The 23,029-nt window shown below is 41.2% G+C and overlaps 1 protein-coding gene across 1 annotated transcript in view; it reads right to left on the minus strand.

Annotated features, from left to right (window-relative positions):
• The window catches only part of LOC120800046 (general transcription factor 3C polypeptide 1), a 30,632-nt gene continuing 7,603 nt past the window's right edge, over positions 1 to 23,029 (minus strand). The window contains exons 8-40 of the mRNA XM_040145817.1: positions 22,468 to 22,583; positions 20,092 to 20,144; positions 19,606 to 19,985; positions 19,363 to 19,422; positions 18,581 to 18,711; positions 17,934 to 18,058; positions 17,681 to 17,834; positions 17,326 to 17,429; positions 16,880 to 17,022; positions 15,183 to 15,569; positions 14,809 to 14,954; positions 13,578 to 13,675; positions 13,385 to 13,481; positions 12,353 to 12,536; positions 12,139 to 12,235; positions 11,358 to 11,490; positions 11,160 to 11,247; positions 10,795 to 10,856; positions 8,274 to 8,382; positions 8,032 to 8,174; positions 7,173 to 7,315; positions 7,007 to 7,091; positions 6,762 to 6,874; positions 6,610 to 6,669; positions 6,416 to 6,509; positions 5,909 to 6,081; positions 4,736 to 5,368; positions 4,080 to 4,219; positions 3,334 to 3,438; positions 2,963 to 3,246; positions 1,860 to 2,386; positions 1,552 to 1,738; positions 1 to 573 (exon numbers count right to left, since the gene is read on the minus strand). Coding sequence (XP_040001751.1) covers positions 361 to 573; positions 1,552 to 1,738; positions 1,860 to 2,386; positions 2,963 to 3,246; positions 3,334 to 3,438; positions 4,080 to 4,219; positions 4,736 to 5,368; positions 5,909 to 6,081; positions 6,416 to 6,509; positions 6,610 to 6,669; positions 6,762 to 6,874; positions 7,007 to 7,091; positions 7,173 to 7,315; positions 8,032 to 8,174; positions 8,274 to 8,382; positions 10,795 to 10,856; positions 11,160 to 11,247; positions 11,358 to 11,490; positions 12,139 to 12,235; positions 12,353 to 12,536; positions 13,385 to 13,481; positions 13,578 to 13,675; positions 14,809 to 14,954; positions 15,183 to 15,569; positions 16,880 to 17,022; positions 17,326 to 17,429; positions 17,681 to 17,834; positions 17,934 to 18,058; positions 18,581 to 18,711; positions 19,363 to 19,422; positions 19,606 to 19,985; positions 20,092 to 20,144; positions 22,468 to 22,583 — 5,567 coding nt within the window. The 3' untranslated portion in view covers positions 1 to 360. The remainder of the gene's footprint in view (positions 574 to 1,551; positions 1,739 to 1,859; positions 2,387 to 2,962; positions 3,247 to 3,333; positions 3,439 to 4,079; positions 4,220 to 4,735; positions 5,369 to 5,908; positions 6,082 to 6,415; positions 6,510 to 6,609; positions 6,670 to 6,761; positions 6,875 to 7,006; positions 7,092 to 7,172; positions 7,316 to 8,031; positions 8,175 to 8,273; positions 8,383 to 10,794; positions 10,857 to 11,159; positions 11,248 to 11,357; positions 11,491 to 12,138; positions 12,236 to 12,352; positions 12,537 to 13,384; positions 13,482 to 13,577; positions 13,676 to 14,808; positions 14,955 to 15,182; positions 15,570 to 16,879; positions 17,023 to 17,325; positions 17,430 to 17,680; positions 17,835 to 17,933; positions 18,059 to 18,580; positions 18,712 to 19,362; positions 19,423 to 19,605; positions 19,986 to 20,091; positions 20,145 to 22,467; positions 22,584 to 23,029) is intronic.

Consider the following 23,029-nt stretch of genomic DNA (forward strand, 5'->3'; position numbering starts at 1 on the left):
TACTACTAAAACGCACCCACTTTGCTGGAACACAAATTTAAGTCAAGAATTTCGTGTGATGCATTTTTATTTATAGTTTTAAGTTGGAGTACAAAAACCGAACACAAAAAACTAAAATTAATTTTAGAGCACAAAGAAAAAAATCACAAAGAAATCAGTGTTCTGTAAAACCAGAATTGATGGAACCAAGCTTTTTGTAAAAATCACATTATTTAGGTATCACAACAGTCTGACTGTTGCTACAACTTTTTACTCAGCTCCTCGAGGCTTAAACTTCAAAAGCCTTTCTGTGTGTCCAACCTGGTGACAGGTCAAGGCAGGTAAGGCCAAGTGCCGGTCATGTGAGGTCGAAGAACACTCTCACGGTATACAGTAGTTCCAGTGACGTTCGTTGGGTAACACCTGGCTGAGCCGCAGGCAGCAGCTGATGGTGGGCTCATAAAACACTGCGCCGGGTTCCTCGATCTTCACCTCTGTCTCACTTCTTGTCTGGTGCACGGAGCGGGTGAACAGCGAGGGCTTCGGACCTTTGACCAGAGTTTTTTTGGTCACGCAGCCCATGTCTATAAGTGCCTACAGAGCGGAAAGGAATGGTAATAACGTTAGGCATCAATAAGGCAGCCTGTTTTTTAGTATTCAGTGTACTGTGTATTGTATACAAATGATTTAATGTGTAAGTATGGATTATTTAAATAACTAAACTAACCAAATGAGAATTCCCACATTACATCAAAGCAACATGAAATAAAGACACATTCGCAAACGAAGGGCTTTTTATAGTGGAACAAAATACAGAGGCCAAAGGAAGAAACACCAGGAAACAATTCAATATTTGACCTTCATTGTTGAATCATTAATAAACCTGTTTTCAACGGTGTTAAGTTTGATTTCAAGGTCCTAGATGACCGTCATAGTGATCAGTTATGAACGACGGCAAAGGCACAGAAACATTGGGAGAAGAGAGAAGAAGTTATCCTCACACCACGTTTGTGAAAACACAGTCGGGAGAGCCTGGCAACATAACACGATGAATCCATTTCCAGCAACTCCAGTACAACATGGCATTTAATGATGCTTTCTATTGTGCCGTACCCCTGATAGACGTTAACCTGTTGTCAACCAAACTCTACATTTGCTGATGCTTTTTCCACACTAAACGCCTGCTCATAAGAGAGGGAAGGATGAAATACTTCTGGAGTCAAAATTCGGGTGGAAATGTTGAGTTTCATTCATGGTAGATTGACATTGTTGGGGAGAAGGAATAGTGGAACACCTGCCATGACTCTTGCTGAATTTGTCAAAACAACAGGTAAACACAGAGGATGTTTGGAGTTTGCATTAACTGGGGAGCAGGGAATATTAGAAATTCCCAAAGTCCCATAGTCCCAAGACCTGGTTTTTCTCTACCACTGCGGCCACTACTTGTGAATTTCTCTTAATTAGACATAGCGAGAAAATGAGGGACAAAGCAAGAAAAGGGGAATATTTATTTTAATGTACTGAATATTCTATATATTGTGAGCCTATGTATGTGATAACATTTCTGTTTACCTGCACGAGGTCCAGCACCGCCATTGGCTGCAGCACATCTTTGTAATGTTCTACAAGCGTCTGCTGTGTGAGTCCGGGTCGGGACATGATGTGGTAAAGAATGGCCTCCAGCATGCCCTTGCACACCTGCCGGTTCAGCTTGCCGTCCACCATGCGCCACGGCCGGCTGATGAAACTCACATTTTCGCTGCGCGGGTTCGAGGTTGACGATGGACACAGGGAGAAGAAGGTTACACACAGGAAGGGAAATGCACAGTTAACTGCGATGAGGTAATAAGAATCAATCCCTCTGTACGGTCTGTACTTACTCAGCCTCAGCTAATCCTGTCAGGGGAGAGAATGCCTCTTCAACTCTTTCATCGTATGTAATGTCCTTTCTGACTCTGCGCTCTCTCTTTTCTTCCCGTCTCTCCTCAGTTTCCACCTTCTCCTGTCCAGCCTCCTCCTCTCCTTCCTCTTCACGCCTGGTCTGCTTTTCTCCCCCCTCTTCTTTCGAGTTCGACTGTTTGTCTCCACTTGCCTCCTCTGCATCCTCTTTCTGCATTTTTGTCTCTGCTTCCTCTGCGTCCGGTCTGTCTTCGCTCTCTTGTCCATCCACAGCAGTTTTTTTGGCCGGTGGTTCCTGTGTCTCCTGTTGGGCCTCTCGCCTGCATCTCTTGCGCATGAAGGGGATGTTGTGCTGATTCTCCAAAAATGGGAGTCGGTCAGACGTGAAGCGTGACTGGGACCACTGCTTGGAGTTCACAGTCAGCAGCCACGGCTCGGCATGCTGCGTGAGCACCCAACGGACGCCAAAGCCCCCGACTCTCAACACCTGGCCTTCTTCTTGTAACTCCTGGAGCAGAACGGAAAAACATCAAATCAGGCAACCACGCAGAGAAAGAAGAAACAAGGAAACTGACTGCTTGCCACAGCCCTCCCCCGAACACCAACTGTCCAATCATATATAGTAACTGAAACTAGGAAGAGCAGGTGTGTAAAGCTTTGGATTTCTCAACATGGTGGTGCAGTGTGCACAGGGCTTTGTTAAGAACAATACTCTGCATTCAAAGCGTTTGAAGGGCGGCATATTTTTTATTTATTTTTTTAAGTCTTTCCAAAACCAAAACGCAAAAGGCAAGCTAGAGCTACCCCAGGAGCCAAGGATATTTTAATTAACCAACTACATTAGTTTGTGAGGTTACAGGCTACGTCACAAAAAGGACAACCTGTGTCCCAAATAAGGACAGAGACATTCACAGGGTGGCAGCTGCCACTATGTTTACCAGAGCAATCTTTCACATCTTCAGTAAAAGCTTCAGTGGACGTTTAAGTCACATGGCTCGAATTTTCTAAGGTTGCCGGGTCTTAGTGAACATTCAATCGAGAACAATGAAAGAAATAAACAAACAACAGCTGTGCTCGTGTTTACCCTCATGTACTGCTGCAGGCTCCTGGTGCGTCCGGGCTGTGGCTCCTCCCGGTGTGTGTGAGCCTGGTAGAGGTTGTGCACATCCAAGCCCTTCTCGCCAGCTTCATCCAAGCTCCTCCTGAGCTGAGCACACGCCTCTATGTCCTGAGGAGTGTATCCTCTTTGCTGGATCAAACGCCTGTCACACTCCCGCCTGTCACTCCAGGTGGAGGAACAGATGGAGTAGGTGAGGATGGAGGGCAGCAGGGATGGACCACATTTATTGAAGTCCAGTGGTGGAGATTCTATAAATGAAGAAAAAAAAAAAAAGGAATTATTTTTTTGCAGGTCAAACATCTGTTTGTACGTCTTTTGAGTGTGTTGATACTTACTCTCCGTACTGAACATGTGGTGAGCAGGTGTGTTGCGCAGCTGCAACTTCATAACACAGGACTCCACCACAATGTTATCACTGGTGTTGAGGTTACGTAGTTTGACTAGAAACAAAACAAAACAATTTTACAAATCTCTGAATGGGACTGCAAATAACTTTTCACTGCAGATTAATTTTTCTCTTAATTTTCTCATATAATCAATTAATCATCCGACCACTTTTTAATTATTTATCAATTGTCAAAATTGTAGCTGATTAGTTTTTGATAAATCAATAAATTGATTAATTGACTATTTTTCCAAGCTCCAAATCTAAAAACACAAAAGAGCACATAAATCAAGGACTCCTTTTTTACTTTTCTGTCTACATTTGTATCCAAGTCAAAATTATGTTTGGGTGTTTTGGGATTTGTCCCTGTCAATACGATATAAATGTATATACTGGCTTGTTTTTATACATTATCGTCTTTTGACATAAATGAAAAGTTTCATGAGACACTTTAAGAAATAGGGATTCTCTCGTTTAATTATGTGTTTAAATTTGTTTAACCATTTCATTGGCTATGGTAATTGTGAGAGAATGAAAAACTGAACCATTACATTACAGTGTTACACAGAACGTCATTGATGTTAAATTACTTTTTTCACTCCTCAATTAACCCAGTTGCTGAAAACCAAACTTTACTTTCTGCCATCCGACGGGTACGACCATCTATCTATCTAAGTGAAAAGTAAAAAACTCTACCGATGCCAGGACAGCAGTATCCTCGCATCATCAGGTAGTTGGTGTGTGAGGCTTGATGTGCCTTCACCTCCAGCTTCTTTCTCCCCTCACACTCCTCACCGTCGTAATCATCATCCTCCTCTTCCTCCAGTGCTGCCATGCTGGAAAGCCCCAATTCATCTCAGATTAGATTTTCAAAGAAGTCTGAACAGATTAGGGTTGTGATTATATTTTTTAGAATGACAATTATTTTCTCAATTAATCTATTTAAGAAAATAGAGAAACACACCAATAATCAATTCATTGTCACAGAAGACAGAAAACTCGCAAGCATTCACATCTGAGAAGCTGTAACCTGGAACTCCGGCATTTTTGCTCAATCAATGACTTCACAGTTAATCAACTGATTAATTTTCTGGCAAACAACCTGTCGATTAACTTACAATAGTTCCAGCTCTAATATGGTGCACACAACATGCACCACTGATTTCACTACAAAGAGTGCAAGAAAAAGTATATTTTTATATAGGGGGAGTTTATAAAAAACAACAAAAAAAAACCCCACACAATAAGAAATTGAGTATTTCCTTAGAGAATCATTAGTTATTGTCATATTTTAAAATAGTAATGATATGGTCATGTCATGAAGAAAGAATCAATAATACAAATAATCTCACCTCTTGACTACATCGTTGTCCACCAGGTTGCTGTCCACCACCACCATCTGTTTTGGTATCGACATGTACACACTCAGCAGTCCCAGAGACATCAGGCTGAGAGAGACCACACAGGCTCCACCTGGAGATTCCAGAGAGAACTGCAGCATGTCCGACACATCCGGGGGGTCCTCTGAAACTCGAGGCGCTGCGTCTGAGGATGCAGCCCCTCCTGCTGGCTCCTCTTTGGCTGGATCTTCACCGGAGCCAGCTGTGAGGCAATCTTCTGTGCTCTTCTGCTCATCTGTTTGGTTCATCACGTCACTGTTCACGTCTACCTCCATTAACTTCTCTTCTCCTTCCGCTTGACTTTGGTCGTTCTCCCCTTTCTCTGTTGACTCAGCGTTTGCCTCCTCCGGTTGTGCCTCTTGTTCGCTCGCTGGTCTGCCACCAGCCTTTCCTCCGCTTTGTTTTTCTCTTCTTTTTGACCCTGTTTGTTTCTCCAACACTTCCTCCCCGTTCTCGGACCTGTTTTCGGTTTCATGGTGAAACACAGTAACGGGTCTGTCGTCTCTTGTCCCGTTGTTAATTAGACTCTTTAAGAAGCGGAAGGAATCCGTGCACAGCGAGTGAGGAAAACGCCACGAAAAACACCTGCATGGGAAAGAGTGGGAGAGAAGAAGAGCTCTTCTATAAACAGTAGTTCATCAGAAATTGATTCTACACTCAGTTTATTAGGCCCACCTAGCAAATGCAGTCTAATACAACAATCCAGCAATAAGTCCTCCGCTCATGCAGGTTGTAATGTTCAGTTTTTGCTTAAACTGTTTTAGAGAGGGGCTGATTCACCTGTATGATCATTATATATTGATGAGTGTTTCTATTATTTTTTCCGCCCCATTTATATGAGCGAGGGTAAGGTAAATAACGGAATCACCTCTCTTAGGCTGCATTAGTTTTAACTGGGTGTTCCTAATAAAGTAAAAACTGAGTGTATGATCAATTCCTATCAATAAACCGCAGATGAGAAGCCAACGCTGGCGCAACACATCAAATGGCAACATTTATCTTAAACAATGCAAACAGTCCCTTAGGAATAAATCAAATAAAATGATAAATAATAGTACAGAAGCGTTTCTGCAAGCTTCAGCGAATTACGTAATCTAAGTATTCACAGTATCTTTCCTCGGGTACCTGTAGTAGGACTGGGACAGCTGGTAGGACATGGGCAGGATGGGCAGCGCTCGGTTCTTCTTCGGCCCAAACGGCTGATTGACACGACGGCGGTTGACCAGACCCCTCTTCCGGCATCGTATGAACACTTGGCAGAGAAGCTCCTGGTTGTACTTACTGTACATGTGGAAGGTCTGACAGGGAAGACAGAATAATTAGAAGTTTGTGTGTGCTTTGTTTTTGTGGGTGTCCAACGGCAAAAGGAGAGGAGAGATGAAAAGGGGACCAATGGACAATGTGGACACCTTTAAAGAGCAGCTCGAACCCACCTATTTAGATTTGCTTTTGTGTGCTTTTAAAATTAATTTCTATGAACACCTATTTTTATTTTATGGTTTTTTATGGTGGTCTGTTGCCGTATTTTTCATTGTGGAGCACTTTGTGACATTCTCGACTTGAAAGGAGCCATAATCAATAAACGTGCTTCCAAGGGAGACTTTGTGAACAGAGCAATGGAATTAAAGCTACCTGAAAGGATCTGGACGACTTCATCTGACTGTTGGTCATGGCCAGAGTGCTCTGGATCAAGTTATGTAACACTATGGCGTGAATGTCGTCTGTGCTGCAGTGGACACACACACATACACAAACAATTAGCTGCTACCATGAAAATCCAAATTCATTCCACGGAAATAAAACTAAAAATCAAACTGAATCATTACCAGTTGAGAGCATCTTTGTCGGACACCCGCTTTCCATTGTCTATTGTGGAAACCTTAAACCTGTAACACACACATGCAGAGCACCATTACATTACACGCTCGGCTACTTAAGTCAGCACATAAAAACCTCCTCCTGCCCCCCTTCTTCTTACCGTGAGAAGAGATGCTGCTTGGTGTCAGGCATGACCATATCATGAGCGCTCATGACAGAGCTGAACTTCTGTCTGAGAAGCCGGGCATACTCCGAGAAAGCTTCGGCGCAATCCTAAAAACAACACAACACAGAAATATTCAGCCGTGAAGTCAGAAAGTCAACTTTGGGACAAAAATGAACAATAAATAAATCAAAATTTAAAAAATAAATGAGTAAATAAAAAAGATCAACAACAAAAAACACCTGTGGTTTATCAGGATCACCGGGTTTCTTCTCCTCCAACAGTTTCAACAGAGTTTTGTCCTGGTACACCTCAGCCAGACAGATCCTGCAACACATAGTTTGGATGAGTGAAACTTCACGAGCGTTTGTGTTCTAAAATGTGTCTGTATCTGTAATCCGTGCCTACCTGTAGTTCAGGAGCGTCTGAGGATTCTTGAGGATGTATCGTGAGCGACGTCCGACAGCAACAGATGTTTTATCCATCGATATCTCAAACTCTGCGTGGAGCAGGTCTCTCACCACGCAGTAAGGTACGAATGGCCTTTTTAACTGCGACAAATCAACAAAATACTGTATGTTTCCTTTCCAACAGGCACATAAAGGACAAATGCACGACTGTAAAAGTACTTGACTTAAAAACAGGTTAAACAGTAACACAAAAAACCTACCTAATTATCAAAGATGAGGCAGGAAATTTATTGTAATTTTTTATTCATCAAAATGTTTTTTTAATCTAATCTACAACACATATTTAATAATATAAATGATCAGGTCATAATTTTTAAACTATGTTTTTCTGAGCATTTTCTCTCTATTAGATAGTGTGCAGTATATAGCAGATATAAAAAGGTTATGAAAATAACCTTTGTGCAACATTGTAATTGTAATACTATAATTTCCATTTTTCACATTTAAACAAACAAAAAGTTAATGGATCTAATTCATTCAACCATTTATAGCAAAGTTCTAATGATAAATCTGATCAATCTGAACTAAATACAGGTAGGTAGCTACTTATTGTGACATGTACACAATTTTCTCTTCAAGGAGACCAGTAAACCTGACGGTTTCTATAGCAAATGGTAATGTATCTGATTCTTACATACTGCACGGATCTTTGACTTAAAAAACAAACAAACATAAATGAATCATACAAAATAAAACCTCACTAATCCAAGGATGTCCATGCAATGCAATGTATTCACGTCTGTTTTAAGCTACACTACTTCATGTATTTGTGTGTGTGTGTGTGTGTGTGTGCGTACCTTGCTGTTGAGCAGGTGTGAGGCCACAGAGCAGAGCATCATCAGTGAGTCTTCCTGTACAGACCAGTAGACTCGTTGCCTGGTCATCATTTTCAAAGCTCGGTGGTCCGCCTCGTCATGGGCTGGGGTGCGTTTCTTCGGCTCTTTAAGGCAAACAACAAACACGCACACAGTCCGTCAGCTCTCCATTTTTAGTCCAGCTGACACATGCATTTATTTTTTTATGCGTAGCCGTCCCGCACCTTTCTTCTTCTTGCGTGGGACCTTGACAACCTCCTTTTTGCTTCTCTTCCTCTTCTGTCTCTTTCCACCGACCACCTGCTGGTTTCTGGTGGCAGGCTCTATACCCACCTGGTCAGTAAGACACCAGAACAAAAAAAACATTGTTTGAAACGTGTGTTCTTTGTTCTCAGCTGCAGCGTTAAACAAAACCAGTTAACACAAACATCTAAGCTTAAACTTCATTAAAGAATAAGTTAAAGTGCATCACTCTCCACTGACACTGACACTATCTTGAGACGGGGCATGTGAGGAAATTCTTATAACGTTCCGTGCAATCAACTGTCACTCATATCTGAGTGACACTGATAATAACAGACTGATATTGGAAATGGTGATCGAAAACAAGTGTGTGAAGTGTTTTGAAAGATACATCTTCAGTGGGAAAAGCTCCACTAACGTTATAATTGTCATTTTTAAAATCGATTATCGTACTATTAATTAACAAAAAACATACTAGCTGGAGCCTACAGAGCAGCAGTCAAAGCAGTTTCTTGCTGACAAAACTGTATTTTGCAAGTAGGTGTTTCGGGTGTGTACTTTTGATATACACTGCTCAAAAAAATTGAAGGAACACTTTGAAAACACATCAGATCTCAATGGGAAAACAAATCATGCTGGATATCTATACTGATACGGACTGGGTAATGTGTTAGGAACGAAAGGATGCCACATCGTTTGGTGGAAATGAAAATGATCAACCTACAGAGGGGCTGAATTCAAAGACACCCCGAAAATCAAAGTGAAAAAATGATGCGGCAGGCCAGCCCATTTTGCTGAAATTCCGTTGCAGCAACTCAAAATGGTACTCAGTACTGTGTATTGCCCCCACGTGCTTGTATGCATGCCTGAGAAAGTTGGGGCATGCTCCTAATGAGACGACGGATGGTGTCCTGGGGTATCTCCTCCCAGATCTGGACCAGGGCACCACTGAGCTCCTGGACAGTTTGAGGTGCAACCTGGCCATGTCGGATGGATGGAAACACAATGTCCCAGAGGTTTTCTATTGGATTTAGGTCAGGCGAGCGTGGGGGCCAGTCAATGGTATCAATTCCTTCATTCTCCAGGAACTGCTTGCATACTTTCGCCACATGAGGCCGGGCATTGTCGTGCACCAGGAGGAACCCAGGACCCACTGCACCAGCGCAGGGTCTGACAATGGGTCCAAGGACTTCATCCCGATACCTAATGGCAGTCAGGGTGCCGTTGTCTAGCCTGTAGAGGTCTGTGCGTCCCTCCATGGATATGCCTAACCCAGACCATCACTGACCCACCACCAAACGGCTGAACGGTGTTACAGGCAGCATAACGTTGTCCACGGCTTCTCCAGACCCTTTCACGTCTGTCACACGTGCTCAGGGTGAACCTGCTCTCATCTGTGAAAAGCACAGGGCGCCAGTGGTGGACCTTCCAATTCTGGTGTTCTATGGCAAATTCCAATCGAGCTCCACGGTGCCGGGCAGTGAGCACAGGGCCCACTAGAGGACGTCGGACCCTCAGACCGACCTCACGAAGTCTGTTTCTGATTGTTTGGTTAAGGACGTTCACACCAGTGGGCTGCTGGAGGTCATTTTGTAGGGCTCGGACCGTGCTCATCCTGTTCCTCCTTGCACAAAGGAGCAGATACCTGGTCCTGCTGATGGGTTAAAGACCTTCTACGGCCCCGTCTCCCCTAGAGTAAGTGCCTGTCTCCTGGAATCTCCTCCATGCTCTTGAGACTGTGCTGGGAGACGCAGCAAACCTTCTGGCAATGGCATGTATTGATGTGCCATGGTTGGACTGCCTGTGCAACCTTTGTAGGGTCCAGGTATCACCTCATGCTACCAGTAGTGACACTGACCCTAGCCAATCGCAAAACTAGTGAAAAACAGTCAGAAAAGATGAGGAGGGAAAAAATGTCAGTGGCCTCCACCTGGAAAACCATGTTTGGGGATCGTCTCATTGTTGCCCCATTAACAGCAAAGCAGCTGAAACTGATTAAAAACCCCCTCTGCTACTTAACTGACCAGATCAATATCCCAGAAGTTTAATTGACCAGATGCAATACTCTGATTAAAAAGTGTTCCTTTAATTGTTTTGGTCAGTGTATTGAGGAAACGGATACTAAAAATACAAACATTTAAAACAAACACTCAGTTGCAAGTTTATGAGATATACTTAGCTAAAACTAAAGGCAGGGGTTTCTCATATTTAGTCCACCCCATTTATATCAACGACGGTAGGCTAAATTAACAGAAACATCTCACATCACAGTTCAACAGCAGCACACACTACCTCCACCAAAGTGATCAGTTGATACAGTTGAATCCACGCCTCTCTAAATCGGTTTCAGCACAAACTGAACATTATAACCACCATCAAGGGAGGATTTATTGCAGGACTGCTGTATCAGACTGCATTAGTCTTAGCTGGATGTACCTAATAAACTGAGTGTATGTAAAGATAATAAAACAGTAATAAAAATGAAAATGATAGAACTTATACCTCGACATTTTCTGCCATCAGTGGTCGCTTGGTGGTCACATAACGAGGTGTCGTAGTTCCTCCTGTTACACAGAGACGTATAAAAACTGTATTACTGATGAACAGGAGCACAGTGACAGTGTTTTGAAGGAAATCAGGGAGGCTCTAAAAGCTCCTCACAAGAGTGTGCCTCAACACAAGAGATGAAAAAAACCTCAAGACTCTCGACATATTATTACACTCATATCCATTCACCCGTTATAGGGATTGTTAAGGCTGGATTAAAACAAGAAGTCAACTTGTCACACAAGGCTATGAAAGCTTTGTTATGATTGGACACAGAAAGTGGTTTGAGGGAGAAATTCAACATGTTCAAAGCAACTCACCGGCATTGAGAGCAATCCTGAGAGCGTTTTTACACAGCAAGCTCTTCAGTCGGATTTTGTTTTCCTTCGATTCCAAACCACTTGGGTTCTTGAAAAATAAATAAATAAATAAATAACACAAAACAAAACAAATAAAACAAGCAAAATGCCAAAACAACAACAGGCCATATTTAATACCGCACACACACGTTTACATACCGTTCTGACAGAAAGTAGGTGATTGGTCCACAACCAGTTTCGTTTAAGATGAGCAAAAAATTCTGAATCCAGACCTCCTGCTCCTTTACCGTCTCCTGGTATCACCCCGTCATCACACACTTCACGACTGCCCCTGTGTGTGTTTGTGTGTGTGTGCGTGTGCAGAGACACATGATGTATACATCAGTTCCAAGTAACACACATGGTGGTGGAATACATTTGTACTGTTTCAAAATAAAAGTACAAGCTTAAATTTCAGGGTCTTTGAGTTCATGATTTTATAAAACCTGAAAAAAAGAGATGTGTACAAGGTTTTCATGTTCTTTATAGCTGATTCTATTGAACTTGATCCTTTATCCTTCAGCAAAATAACTTCTTCATGTGCAGCTACAGTACTACTCTGTCAATACTGAAAGAACAGTCATTAAATTGATCTGAAACGATTAGCTGATTAATTAATTAGCAACAAGTTAGATACTTAATCATTTATGTCAACTGAAAAGCAAAAATGCCAAACATTCTCCGATTTGAGGATTAACTTCTTTTCTCAGTTTGATATCATTGCAGATATTATACATTATATATTTCGGTTGGACAAAACAAGCAATTTCGAAAACGTCACCTTGGGCTATGGAAGATGATGATAGTTGTTTTTCACTATTTTCGCACATTTGTAGAATTGATAATTGATTCATTAAAAAAAATTGGTTACAGTCCTCACTTTGACCCTTTTGCCTATTATTTTACCCTGCAGGCTCCAGGACAATCCTACTGCACTTACTTTAGCAGGTATGCCATTCCTACGAACACGTTGCGCTCGTGCACAAAGGAAGGAGCAGCATCCTCCTCTGTGACATTTCTCTTACTTCGGATTACCCCTAAAAAATGCAAACACAGGGAGATAGAAACATCTCAAAAAGGTGAAGTTATATTTTTCCGTTTGATTGCCAGTGTTTTGAGTGATCCTGCTTCTATAAATGTGTGTGTGCACGTACCCAGTGGTGTATTGAGGCAGACACACATCAGGTCAAACCAGTAGTTTTCAACATCCTCAGCAGTGTTGAATGTGTACTGGCGCCTGTCAAAGGGTTTTTCGGGTGACTCTGTGACCAGCCAGTAGTGCGGCTCCGCGTTGGTGGTGTCGACAATGGTGGCATTACGTCTCAGGTACACAAACACCTGGAGCAGTGCAGGTTTGGAGAAAGAACATGAGACATACGAAAAGAGAATTTAATTACGTGTGATTTCCTTTGACCAAGTAAAGAACCTCTATTCCGTGATGTGACATTCATGCTTTATTTAAAACACATGCTATAAACACTCCTAAATGGTTTAGTGCTAAATTTAAATATATTGATAGGTCAATGTGCTTTTTGTAAAAACTTAACATGAACTTCAACATTATTGTTTTGACTTACATCAGTCACTCGTATTTCGTTTTTTTTGTTCTAACAGTAAAAGAGTACTGAACGATGTGCCAAATATTAGTCATTTCTTCATTAAAATAGATTCTTTACGCACCAATATTAAATTACATGAAAACAAAAAAACGCAGAAATGTCTGATGTACAGTGTAATTAAACCTTCTTTGATCTTCAGGCTTAAAAGTCTGTAGCTCTGTTTTTTTTTTCTCATTGTTATGATCTGGTTTATATTATTTTTGTTTGTAATTGTGCTTTTAATTGTATTTGCCTCCTTAATCTTCTCTTGCTGAACTCCATGTTACTTGTATGTCGGCACAGTTGTTCTGTTTATGTCTTGTAGTAAAGGGGCAAAAAAACATAACACAAGCTGTAAATACTTCAAAATTAAACATTTTCAACGATAACTTTTGTCTTCACCGTTTTCCCCTGTTTCGAATGTTATGATATTCGTCTGTAAGAATGCAAACAATTAATGATAGCCAAATGCAATTCTGTGTGGCATGAGAGAATCAGAGCAACGGTAAGATGATGACGATTTATTCTTCACTCTCTCTCTCTCTGTGTTTGGACTGACAGACTTGACTTGATGTGGTCACCGCGTACCTGGTCTTTCTCCTTGAACTTCTCCACAGGTCCAAACTGCAGCAGACCCATGTAGGCCAATTTCTGCAGGTTCTCATGAAATGAGAAGAGGTATTTCCTGACATAAAGAACCCATAAACACTCAGTTTAGAATTACAGTTATGATGTGTTATGGCGAGAGCAGGAAAGAGAGAGGAAAGAGAAGGAAAATCACCGTCTATAAAGCAGCTGTCTTTTCATTCTGGCGGGCAGCACTCTAACAAGATGGTGTTGTTTCACGGGGTCGTTAAGATATTCCTCCAGTCCATCCACCTGTGGACACAATTCAGCAAATGTGTTTTTATGTACTGCATATGCTCTGTCTTTCCTCAAGTACTGCAAGTTGTGCTATAAGCAGTGGGCCACCATCAATATCTTATAAATGTCCACATGTCCAACTTATGAGGCATAATAAAACCTACATTCAGTTGCCAGTTTAAAATTTTTTTACATAATATATTGTCCACATAGTTTATATCCATGAGGATGAACTAAATATTACAATCACCTCTTTGTATAACTCAATACAATTCAACAGCGCCACAAACTGCAGCCTCCAAAATGATCATAAAGTTGAATCAGCGCCTCTAAAACCGTTTCAACAAAAACTGAACGTTATAATTTTCATTGAGGTAGGATTTATCGCAGGACTATTGTCCTAGACTCCATTAATTTCGGGTGATGTCTTCAGGTGTCTTGTTTAGTCCTTAAAAAGATCCAAAGCCCAAAGATATTCAGTTGACAATGATATAAAGCAGAGAAAAGCAGAAAATCCTCACATTTGAGCAACTGGAACCAAATATTTTTGACAGTTTTACTCCATAAATTACTTAAACAGTTAATTGATTATCAGAATAGTTGGCTGTTTATTCAACTAATTGTTGCAGTACTTCATGGCGGTATTGTTTCTTGTCTTTGCAGTAGGAATATTTCAAAGTATGTCTGTTTTTAGGCTTATGGCCAGGAAGAAATATTACTGTTAGGACACACTCTTTTCTTGTACCGCACAGGTTTTCAACGACCTCAAATGTTTGTATGCAGAATGTTCACAATGGCACCACATGTTAATTTATGAGGCAGACTGAGACGGCACTGTAATTTAATTAATTCAATGTCAAAATTTTCGGAAAGGAACAGCACTTTTTTCCTCCTACAAATCAGATGCTCAGAAGGTTTACTTTCTGTTGATTATCGTTTTCTTTTTACTTGCAGACACAGAATATATTTACAGGTAATTATTTGATGTAAAGTAACATTGTGGTATGCACCCATGTCAACATAATTCTTGTGGCTCCATTGTTTGTGCACATTTAGAGATGCAATAACCTTTCTTCTACTATACAGAAAAGGTAAGTGAAATGCTTTCGAAAGCATCCTTTCGAAAGCAGCACAAAATGTGTTCACACCTTGTAGTTGATCTGTATGACCTGAATGAAGACGGAGAGAGGCAGACAGAGGAGCAGGTCGCCCACCATCGCCCAGCCGCTGCTAAACTCTTTGTGGACGCGGACAGGAGGAATGAATTTCTTCCACGACTCTTCATCGGCGTACACTATCAGAGACAGGCGAAAGATTACAGAACAATCAAGGTGTTTAGTTGTGAAACCCTGACAGCGCAACTTTGTTCCAATAATTAAAAATAGCTACTGTACCCACATTCACTACTAAGTCCCGCTATGCAGTGCTAGTTAACGGTTTGCAGAAATCATGCACTGGTTTTGACAAAAGCAAGTTAATTTATTACGAAGCATATGCGTAGTTTCACACATGATGCTCTCACCTTTCATGTCAGACTGAGAGTGACCAGGTGTTGATTCTTCCTTCTGCTCCTCCTCTTCGTCACCTGATGTCACGTCCAATTTAGACACAGTAGAATCTGCAGTTTGTGGGTGAGCGGAGCCGGAGGCAGCTTTTTCAGACGGTTGTTTTTGTCCGTCCGTGTTTGTGGAGTTCTGCGTGTCTCTCAGGTCTTGTTTTTCGTGGTTGTCTGGGTGTCTGGCTTCAGGATCAGAGCTGTGTAGGTTCGCTGGTGCTTCACCGGCCGAGTCGGAGCCAGTGGAGCTGTGTCTGAGCGGGTGCCCGTACATCAAGTACCAGAGGAAGTTATGAACAACACGCAGACGATGCATTTTGGGCTGGAAGCCGAAAGTCTTACCCAATCCTCTAACTATAAGAACAGAGAGAGACAGAAGACGAAGAACATAAAAATCTCGAGGGTATCAATACAGTTCATATACAGTCATCAAGTCAATAAGCTAAATAGAGGAGGTGGTAAAGTTGCAGAATCCAACAATATTTTCCCAACTGTGAATTCAAATTCAAAAGTTTTTTGTCTGAATGGTAACTTTGATGTTTCTTGACAGTGACACAGGATTTCACTGAATTTAAGAACACTGTACCTGATACCTACCGTAGTAAGGCTACATTTTGGGAAATCATAGTAAATCACGTTTATTTTGTCAGTTTGGTATAGAGCTGAGATGATTACTTAATCAATCAATTAGTCGTAGAAATAGGTCTGAACTCCTAAATAAGAGAATTTGCTGCTTGTCTTTATCACACAGTAACGTTTTAGGCACTTGTTAGATGTTTAGATTTTTATCCACCGAACAAAGTCATCAGGGAGGTCTCTGATCCTTCCCAAATTCATTCTGCACCATGACTACGAGTCCAAACATACAGCCAGAGCCAAAAAGAACTATCTTCAGTGACTAAAAGAAAACAACGAGTCCTGCAACAGATGGTCTGGCCCCCAAAGAGCCCTGATCTCAACACCATGGGGTCAGTCTGGGATTACATGGAGAGACAGAGGACACTGAGACAGCCTAAATCCACAGGAGAACTGGGACAAGTTCTCCAAGATGCTTCGAACAAACCTACCTGCCAAATACCTTCAAAAACTGAACTGGTGTTGTTTTAAAGGCAAAAGGGAGGTCACACCAATTACCGATTTGATTAGGTTTTTTCTGTGTACTGCACTTAACTGATGAATAAAACTATTCTTTGCATTATTGTGAAAGCAACCGTACTTTACTTTTGGTGCCTAAAACATTTGCACAGAACTTTATATGATAATAATTTGAATATGTTTTTGACTCTTCGGATTGTTTGTCAGACAAATCAAACAAATTGAATACACCACCTTGGGCTCTGGGAAATTGCGATGGCATTTTCTTTTTTCCTTTTTTCTCATATTTTAAAAGACAAAATGATTCATTGATATGTCTTCTCTCCTGAATCTTGTATCTACTGAAAGTTGTACATCTGACTTTTCTTGAGTGAACACATTTTTTTCAGTGCAGGTTCTTGTTGTTTGCGCTGATGGTTCGACTGGGAAAACTTCATGCCCAATAAAGGCGTGATGCTCCAACTCTCGGTCACTGAATCCTGACTATTCAGAAAATAAACAAACAGACTCCAGGCCGCTCCGAAATAACGCGTCCCCTTTGTATGCTGCGGTATACAACCAAATAGAACCTGTAGTGGGCTTGAACTCCTTGTCGTCTTTTATGCTTGCTCTCTTCCTGTCAGCCTTGCTCTTTTGGCCTTTAGAAGTGCCCGCCGTCGTCTCCTCAGACTCTCTTTCTTGGTTTCTGGCTCTCTCTTCAGTGTGCTGCAGACTGAGGGACAGCACAGGGAAGACAAAAGACAGTTGAACAGAGGGCGAATCAAGAAACATGACACAAGACACGTCCCCGTTCTAGACAACAGACCACTTCCAAGTCAGGATTGAGTATGCAGGATATTTACACTGAGAAACTGACAAAATGAAATATAATCACAGGAGTCAGGCTGTGGGAGAGCAGTGACAATCAGAGGAAACAGCTTGCCACTAGATTGTGGTGGCCACCAAGCTAACTTAGACTACTCAGACATTCTGTATTTCTCAATGACTTCTTTTAAAGTATTTGTTTTTTGCTCACCGGACAGCTGAGTAAGAGCTGGAGATCTTGAAGCGGACCTGCTCAATAACTCGGTGCACTATGTCGTCATTGGGCTGAATAGACGGATGAACGACCATCTCAACCTGCATGTGGAAGAGCGTTGAGAAAGAGAGTGGAGGTAAGGGGTGGGGTGGGGGGGATATCAACAAGTAAAAAAAAGTTAATATTTCTTTTCTAGTCCTCTAGTCTGTACATTTGCCTTTGCTAAAAATCATCTGATTCTGCGTTTTATTTTAATCACAGAAAGTGGATGTAATGAAAGAAGAACAACCAACCTCCAAATGATGATAGGTATGGAAATGTAATTGACCATCGAGGTGTGGTGTGTTTGTACCTTCTTGGTGATCCCGTCCTGTATGACAGTGGTCGTGTAAATCTTAAGCAGGCCTTCTCTAGACAGACTGTGGACGAGACGCAAGATAGTTTTCTTGCAACACTTTGAGCTGACTCCGTCCTGCTTCTCTTCATCATTGATCATCTTCTGCAGTCTGGAAAAAAAACAGCATGTTGACATTTTTTTTTTCCCTCTTCAATTCTGTCTGTAAATGCTTTGGAATAAACTGATGAAACATTGAAGACAAACTGACGGGAAAAGACCCTCTATGATTTTGAAGTTGCGGACGGCCTCGACGATCAGGTTCTTCCTCCTCAACAGGCGGTACGTCTCGTGAGACCTCTTCAAAGACTTTCTGGATTTTTTTCGACTGGGGGTCTGAGGGAGGTGGATCGAGCCGTTACTTTCATCTACCCATCTCAAACAGAACAGCTTCGATCTGGGCCCCGTTCTTCGTACGTGGATAACTCAGTTATCCAGACTAGATCGTGGTTGATTTGACTTAAGTCTGGATTTTCTGGTTCGTCAAAGCTGGTTTAAAATTAAACTAAGAGCAGTAAGACCAAACTGCAGCGTACTGACATTTAACTGGATGAAAGTTAGTACGACCAAGACTGTCTAGGGTGAATCCCATGTGTGATGGTTTCTTAGGGATACAATAAAACAGTGCTGATATTATTAATATTTTAGATGAAAAATGCTGATGACTTCATCCAGAATTAAAAAATAACCAACCAGAAAAATAAGAACCAAATTATCTGGATGAGAATTAACAGGATTACTTTAACCTGATAACAGCATGTTAAGCTGAATTAGTTAAGCCACATTTGAAGAACAGGGCCCCGTTATAGCAGGAAAAAAAACAAAAACAAACCAGTGAAACCAACCCATCAGACTGACCTGCGGCAGGCCAACATCTTTAACAACCACAATGTTGTTGTCTGCTGGGTTAATACCCGATGCCTCACTCGGAGGCAAAGAGCTGCCAGGACTTAAGCTGGATTGCTCTCCATCCTCAGTTGCTGCTTGCTCTGATAGTAGAGACATAGAAAAGGGAAAACACACATAATGTATTGTATCACGTCAGAGAAAATTACCTAACCAAAGTAACAAACAATGCTACAAAGGTGATTCACAAAAGGTTAAATACAACTTAGCAGCATTTTTTTCAGCTATAAATGACATCTGGCAAAACGCTGATACGATGATTTTATACTGACAGTAGCTCAAATGACTCCATATAATGTAAAAGGGGTCGTCTGTAGTGATGAGCCCACAGAGAATTATTATCTGCCTCTGCAGTTCCTCTCAGCTCTGCAGAGCTTTACAGTGACTTTCAACTCATTGTTTTGGTCTCATGGCCAGCGACTTTAATGTTTTGGTTCAGTCCCACCCCTCTGATCGGCACTGTTTTTGGCCCCAACAGGTGAAGCTCTAAAAACTGTAACTGCACAACACCAAACAGCAGACAGACAAACTTAGCAACTAGCTGGTGACAATATGTCAGACAATTTTCTGTTTACAGATGCTTTCTGCTGCCCACTGGCCAGAAAAAAAAAAATCAGTTATTGCAGGTGTAGGATTTCCTCATTTTCAGCAGAACAAAGACTTTTCCTTCAGAGATTGCCTTCTGCCGAAGTATAGGTGAAGTGTAGTTGTTTAGGCCCCTTTCTAGGGATTACCTGTTCTGAGAACATCAGATGTCATACCGGTCTTGGGTTCGCTGCTTGCTGGGGTTTCACCTGAGTGATGACAGAAATTTAAAAAAAAAAAGAAAAAAAAAAAGGGTGAGACAACATAAAGAGCTGCAATTGCCCATTAAACCAACTCTTTGATTATCACAGTACACAGTTAGGATGTAGGTTACAGAGTCCTTTTTAAATAATATCTGTTGTGAGAAGTGTCATGGTTTAATGAGTGCTCACATTCAGCTGGTGTGGGGATGTCAGGTTGTGTCTGATTCGCTGTCACACCGCCTTTCTTCCCCGTCGTCTTTCTTCTTGCCCCTGACTTTCCTCTCGCTTTACCTCCACCTCCTTCCAAACCTTCACCCCCCATTTCCACTTCTCTAACACCACATGCCTGCCCAGCTTCCTCGGCATCTTTGTCTCCTTCTCCACCTGCTTTCTGAATCTTCTTTGCCGCAGGATTTTTGGTGTTTCCTTTTGCTGTTGTCTCTGAGGATGGTTGCGTTTTAGGGATGGCAGTTGCCGTATCTGATGTCTGTGGTGCAGAGGAGTAGAGGAGTTTCTTGCGTTCCTGCTCCTTTGCAAACAGCTGGAGCTGATCGCTCACACCCACACAACTGTCAAAAGAAGTGAGCAGAGCAATATTACTGATACTTTAGTATTTGATGTCATGTGGTGTTAAAATAAGAATTTGGAAATCTGTTCTCATTTATAAATACACACTTGTGGCTGATAAATTTTGTGGTCCTCTGCCGACCCTCGTCCTCCATGAATCCCTGCAGGGTGAAAGACATCACACACATAAAAATGAAACACCTTTACATTGTAATATGATGTGTAATAAAACAGCCCTTAATTAAAAGCTAATTTTCGAGTAGACTGCCACTTTGGCTTTTTGCATGTGTTGACTCAGTTCTACGGTAAAATTCTGAGGCTACTGTGGTGATGTACTGGACAACCTTACGACAAAGGGTGTCTCATGTATTTCGACTACCTCATCTACATCTATTGAGAAGCAAAAATGTTTACACTTGATATAATGTAATGCAGTACAATACAATGAAATATAACAATACAACAATACCACAAATTATAGCCCACAGTTGAAACAACACACTAGAATTTGGACAAGATGATAGCGCTAGATGAAAAGTTAAGATACCACAAGTGATTCAAATCCATCCTGATGGGAACATGAATTTCTGTACCGAATTTCCTGGCAATCCATCCAATAGATGACAGATATTTCATAAAATTTCTCAAAATCACAAATGTCAACCTCGTGGTGTCACTAGAGTAAAAGTCATGGGATCACCAAAACTATTAGGATTCATCCTCAGAGGACCATGACTGCCTGGAAAAAACTATGTGTCAGTCCATAAAGCAGATATCGAGATATTTCACAGTGTAAGTGACAACTTTGACCTGCTGGTGGAGCTACGGGCAAGTTCATTAGGATTTGTCCTCTGGGGACCGTGAATGTCAAAATGTATAAAAATTTCATGGCAATCTGTCAAAGTTGTTGAGATATTTCAGTCTCGACCAAAGTGATGAACCAACAGGCTGACATTGCAGTACTTAGAGCCATACCACTAGCATGGCCAAAAATGTAAACAGATGGCAGTATTCTTTAAAGGACAGAACTTCTGGGCACTCAGTGTTAGCATGTTATCATTAGCAGCCTTATCTTAGATTAAAATGCTACTGTTGCATGTCTTTAGCCCATGGCTCTCCACAAAAACAAGTTACTAATTCCAATAAACACCATTTTGCAGCTCAAACAAATGGGTGAACAAGCTTCCTATCTGACACCAAACAAACTTCTCACAGATCTTATCAGACCACCATCGGATCTGGCGCTCATCACAACATTTCAGAGAGGAAGGCTTTTTCTTCCTGATGGTTGTCCTCTGGTGGAGGTCATGTGGGTGGGGAGCCTCAGCCTATTTGGCAATTGAGATTGGTCACTGGACACGATTGGATTCACAAACTAACATCCTATTATGTAAGACATTTTTCCAATCTCTCCGCCTGCACATAAACCTTTCCAACAGACCTCACAAGTTTAGACTTCATTAAATTTTCAAACAGTTTTTCAAACAGTTTTTACCTACAGTGTTCCAGCTTATCATGCAAGTAATAGTATATATCACTAACAAAATTTACATTTTCATATTACATAACATTTAGTTTTTAGTTTTTAAATGTAAGTGTTTGATTGTTTTATTTCTCCTTTTAGATAACATCTATCAATCTCAGGCAGGGTTGTTAATCAATTTATCAGGTGACCTTAATTAAAAGGGAATCCGACTTAGAGTGGGCAGTTCCTAACTGAACATTTCCTGACATTGTATAAAAAGAACAATCGTGCGTTCCTGAACAACATTATTTTCATGCAGAACAATGCACCATCCCGTGCTGCGCAAAACACCCTTGACCCCTCGGTTGCTGTGGACATAGAAGGAGAAAACAATCATGCTGTGACCACCATCATCCCCTGACCTCAACCCTGTTGAAAACCTGTAGAGCATCCTTTAAAGAGGAAGATCTTTGAGGGTTGGCGGTAGAATACTTCAAAACAGCATCTCTGGTAGGCCATACTGGCATCCTCGAATGAAATATAGGCAGAAACTATACATGGACTTATAAGTTCAATGTATAAGAGAGTTGTTTAAGCGATATCTAGCTTTAATCCGTAAGTAGATTTTTTTTAAAAATGTTTATTTTTTGAAGAATGATCTGTTCAATTACAATAGATTTGTTTTGAGTTCATTATGACCCATTTTCAGACTGCATTGTGCATAATAATTTGAAACGGTGTATTTTGTGTTCATTTCAAAATGTTACAAACTTTACTGTTTGTTATCAGTAGTTTTTGCTTTTATTAACATCCACATCGTAATGTAATTGTTGAGGATTTAAAAAAAAAAAAAATCCTTAATCGTGCTGACAGTTTAGGAAAAAACAAACAAAAATGGCATCTGCATAATAACTTGGTACAGGGTGTACAAAGAAGTCTTTTCGATAGGTAGAAAATTAATTTTGTTGGCAAAATAATTCTCTATATGGGAAACATTGTGTTAACAGCATAGGGCTTACCTTAATTAAACCATCCCTCTCTAGTCTTCGGCAGAGCATGCGAGATTCCAGTTTACCAACGTTCATTCTATACCCGATACCAGTCTGGGGGATTCCCTTTGTACCACGGGATAATACTGCGTTAAAACAAAAAGACACAGACAAGAATTAATGCAATACTCATTTGGAGGTGAGAAAAGTTAATGGATAATTACAGTGTAATCCTTAACTTCCCAGTCGATGCTAGTTTTTGTTTGTTGGCTCTGTCTGTCCTGTCTGAATAGAGACAATGGATTTGAGGGTAAAGTGCTGACTTTCAGCACTGACGTAAGGGTGATAAGAACCGTATTCCTATCACCGTCCTACTGTACTGTTCACAAACTGGAGGGACTATGTACAGCACTTTGCAGAAATAAAATATGTGCATGTGGTGGACGAGAGGGAGCGGTGACATTCCTGGAGAGTAGCGGGGAGCTGGAAAGCAATGATATTAAGGAAGAACACTGTACTGTAAGAGCACGCAGCAGCAGTGATGGATTTTAAGACAAATTTTGCTGTTGTATCCTTAATTACTGACCATTGT

This window comes from Xiphias gladius, chromosome 15 (assembly GCF_016859285.1).
Source record: "Xiphias gladius isolate SHS-SW01 ecotype Sanya breed wild chromosome 15, ASM1685928v1, whole genome shotgun sequence".
NCBI lineage: Eukaryota > Metazoa > Chordata > Actinopteri > Istiophoriformes > Xiphiidae > Xiphias > Xiphias gladius.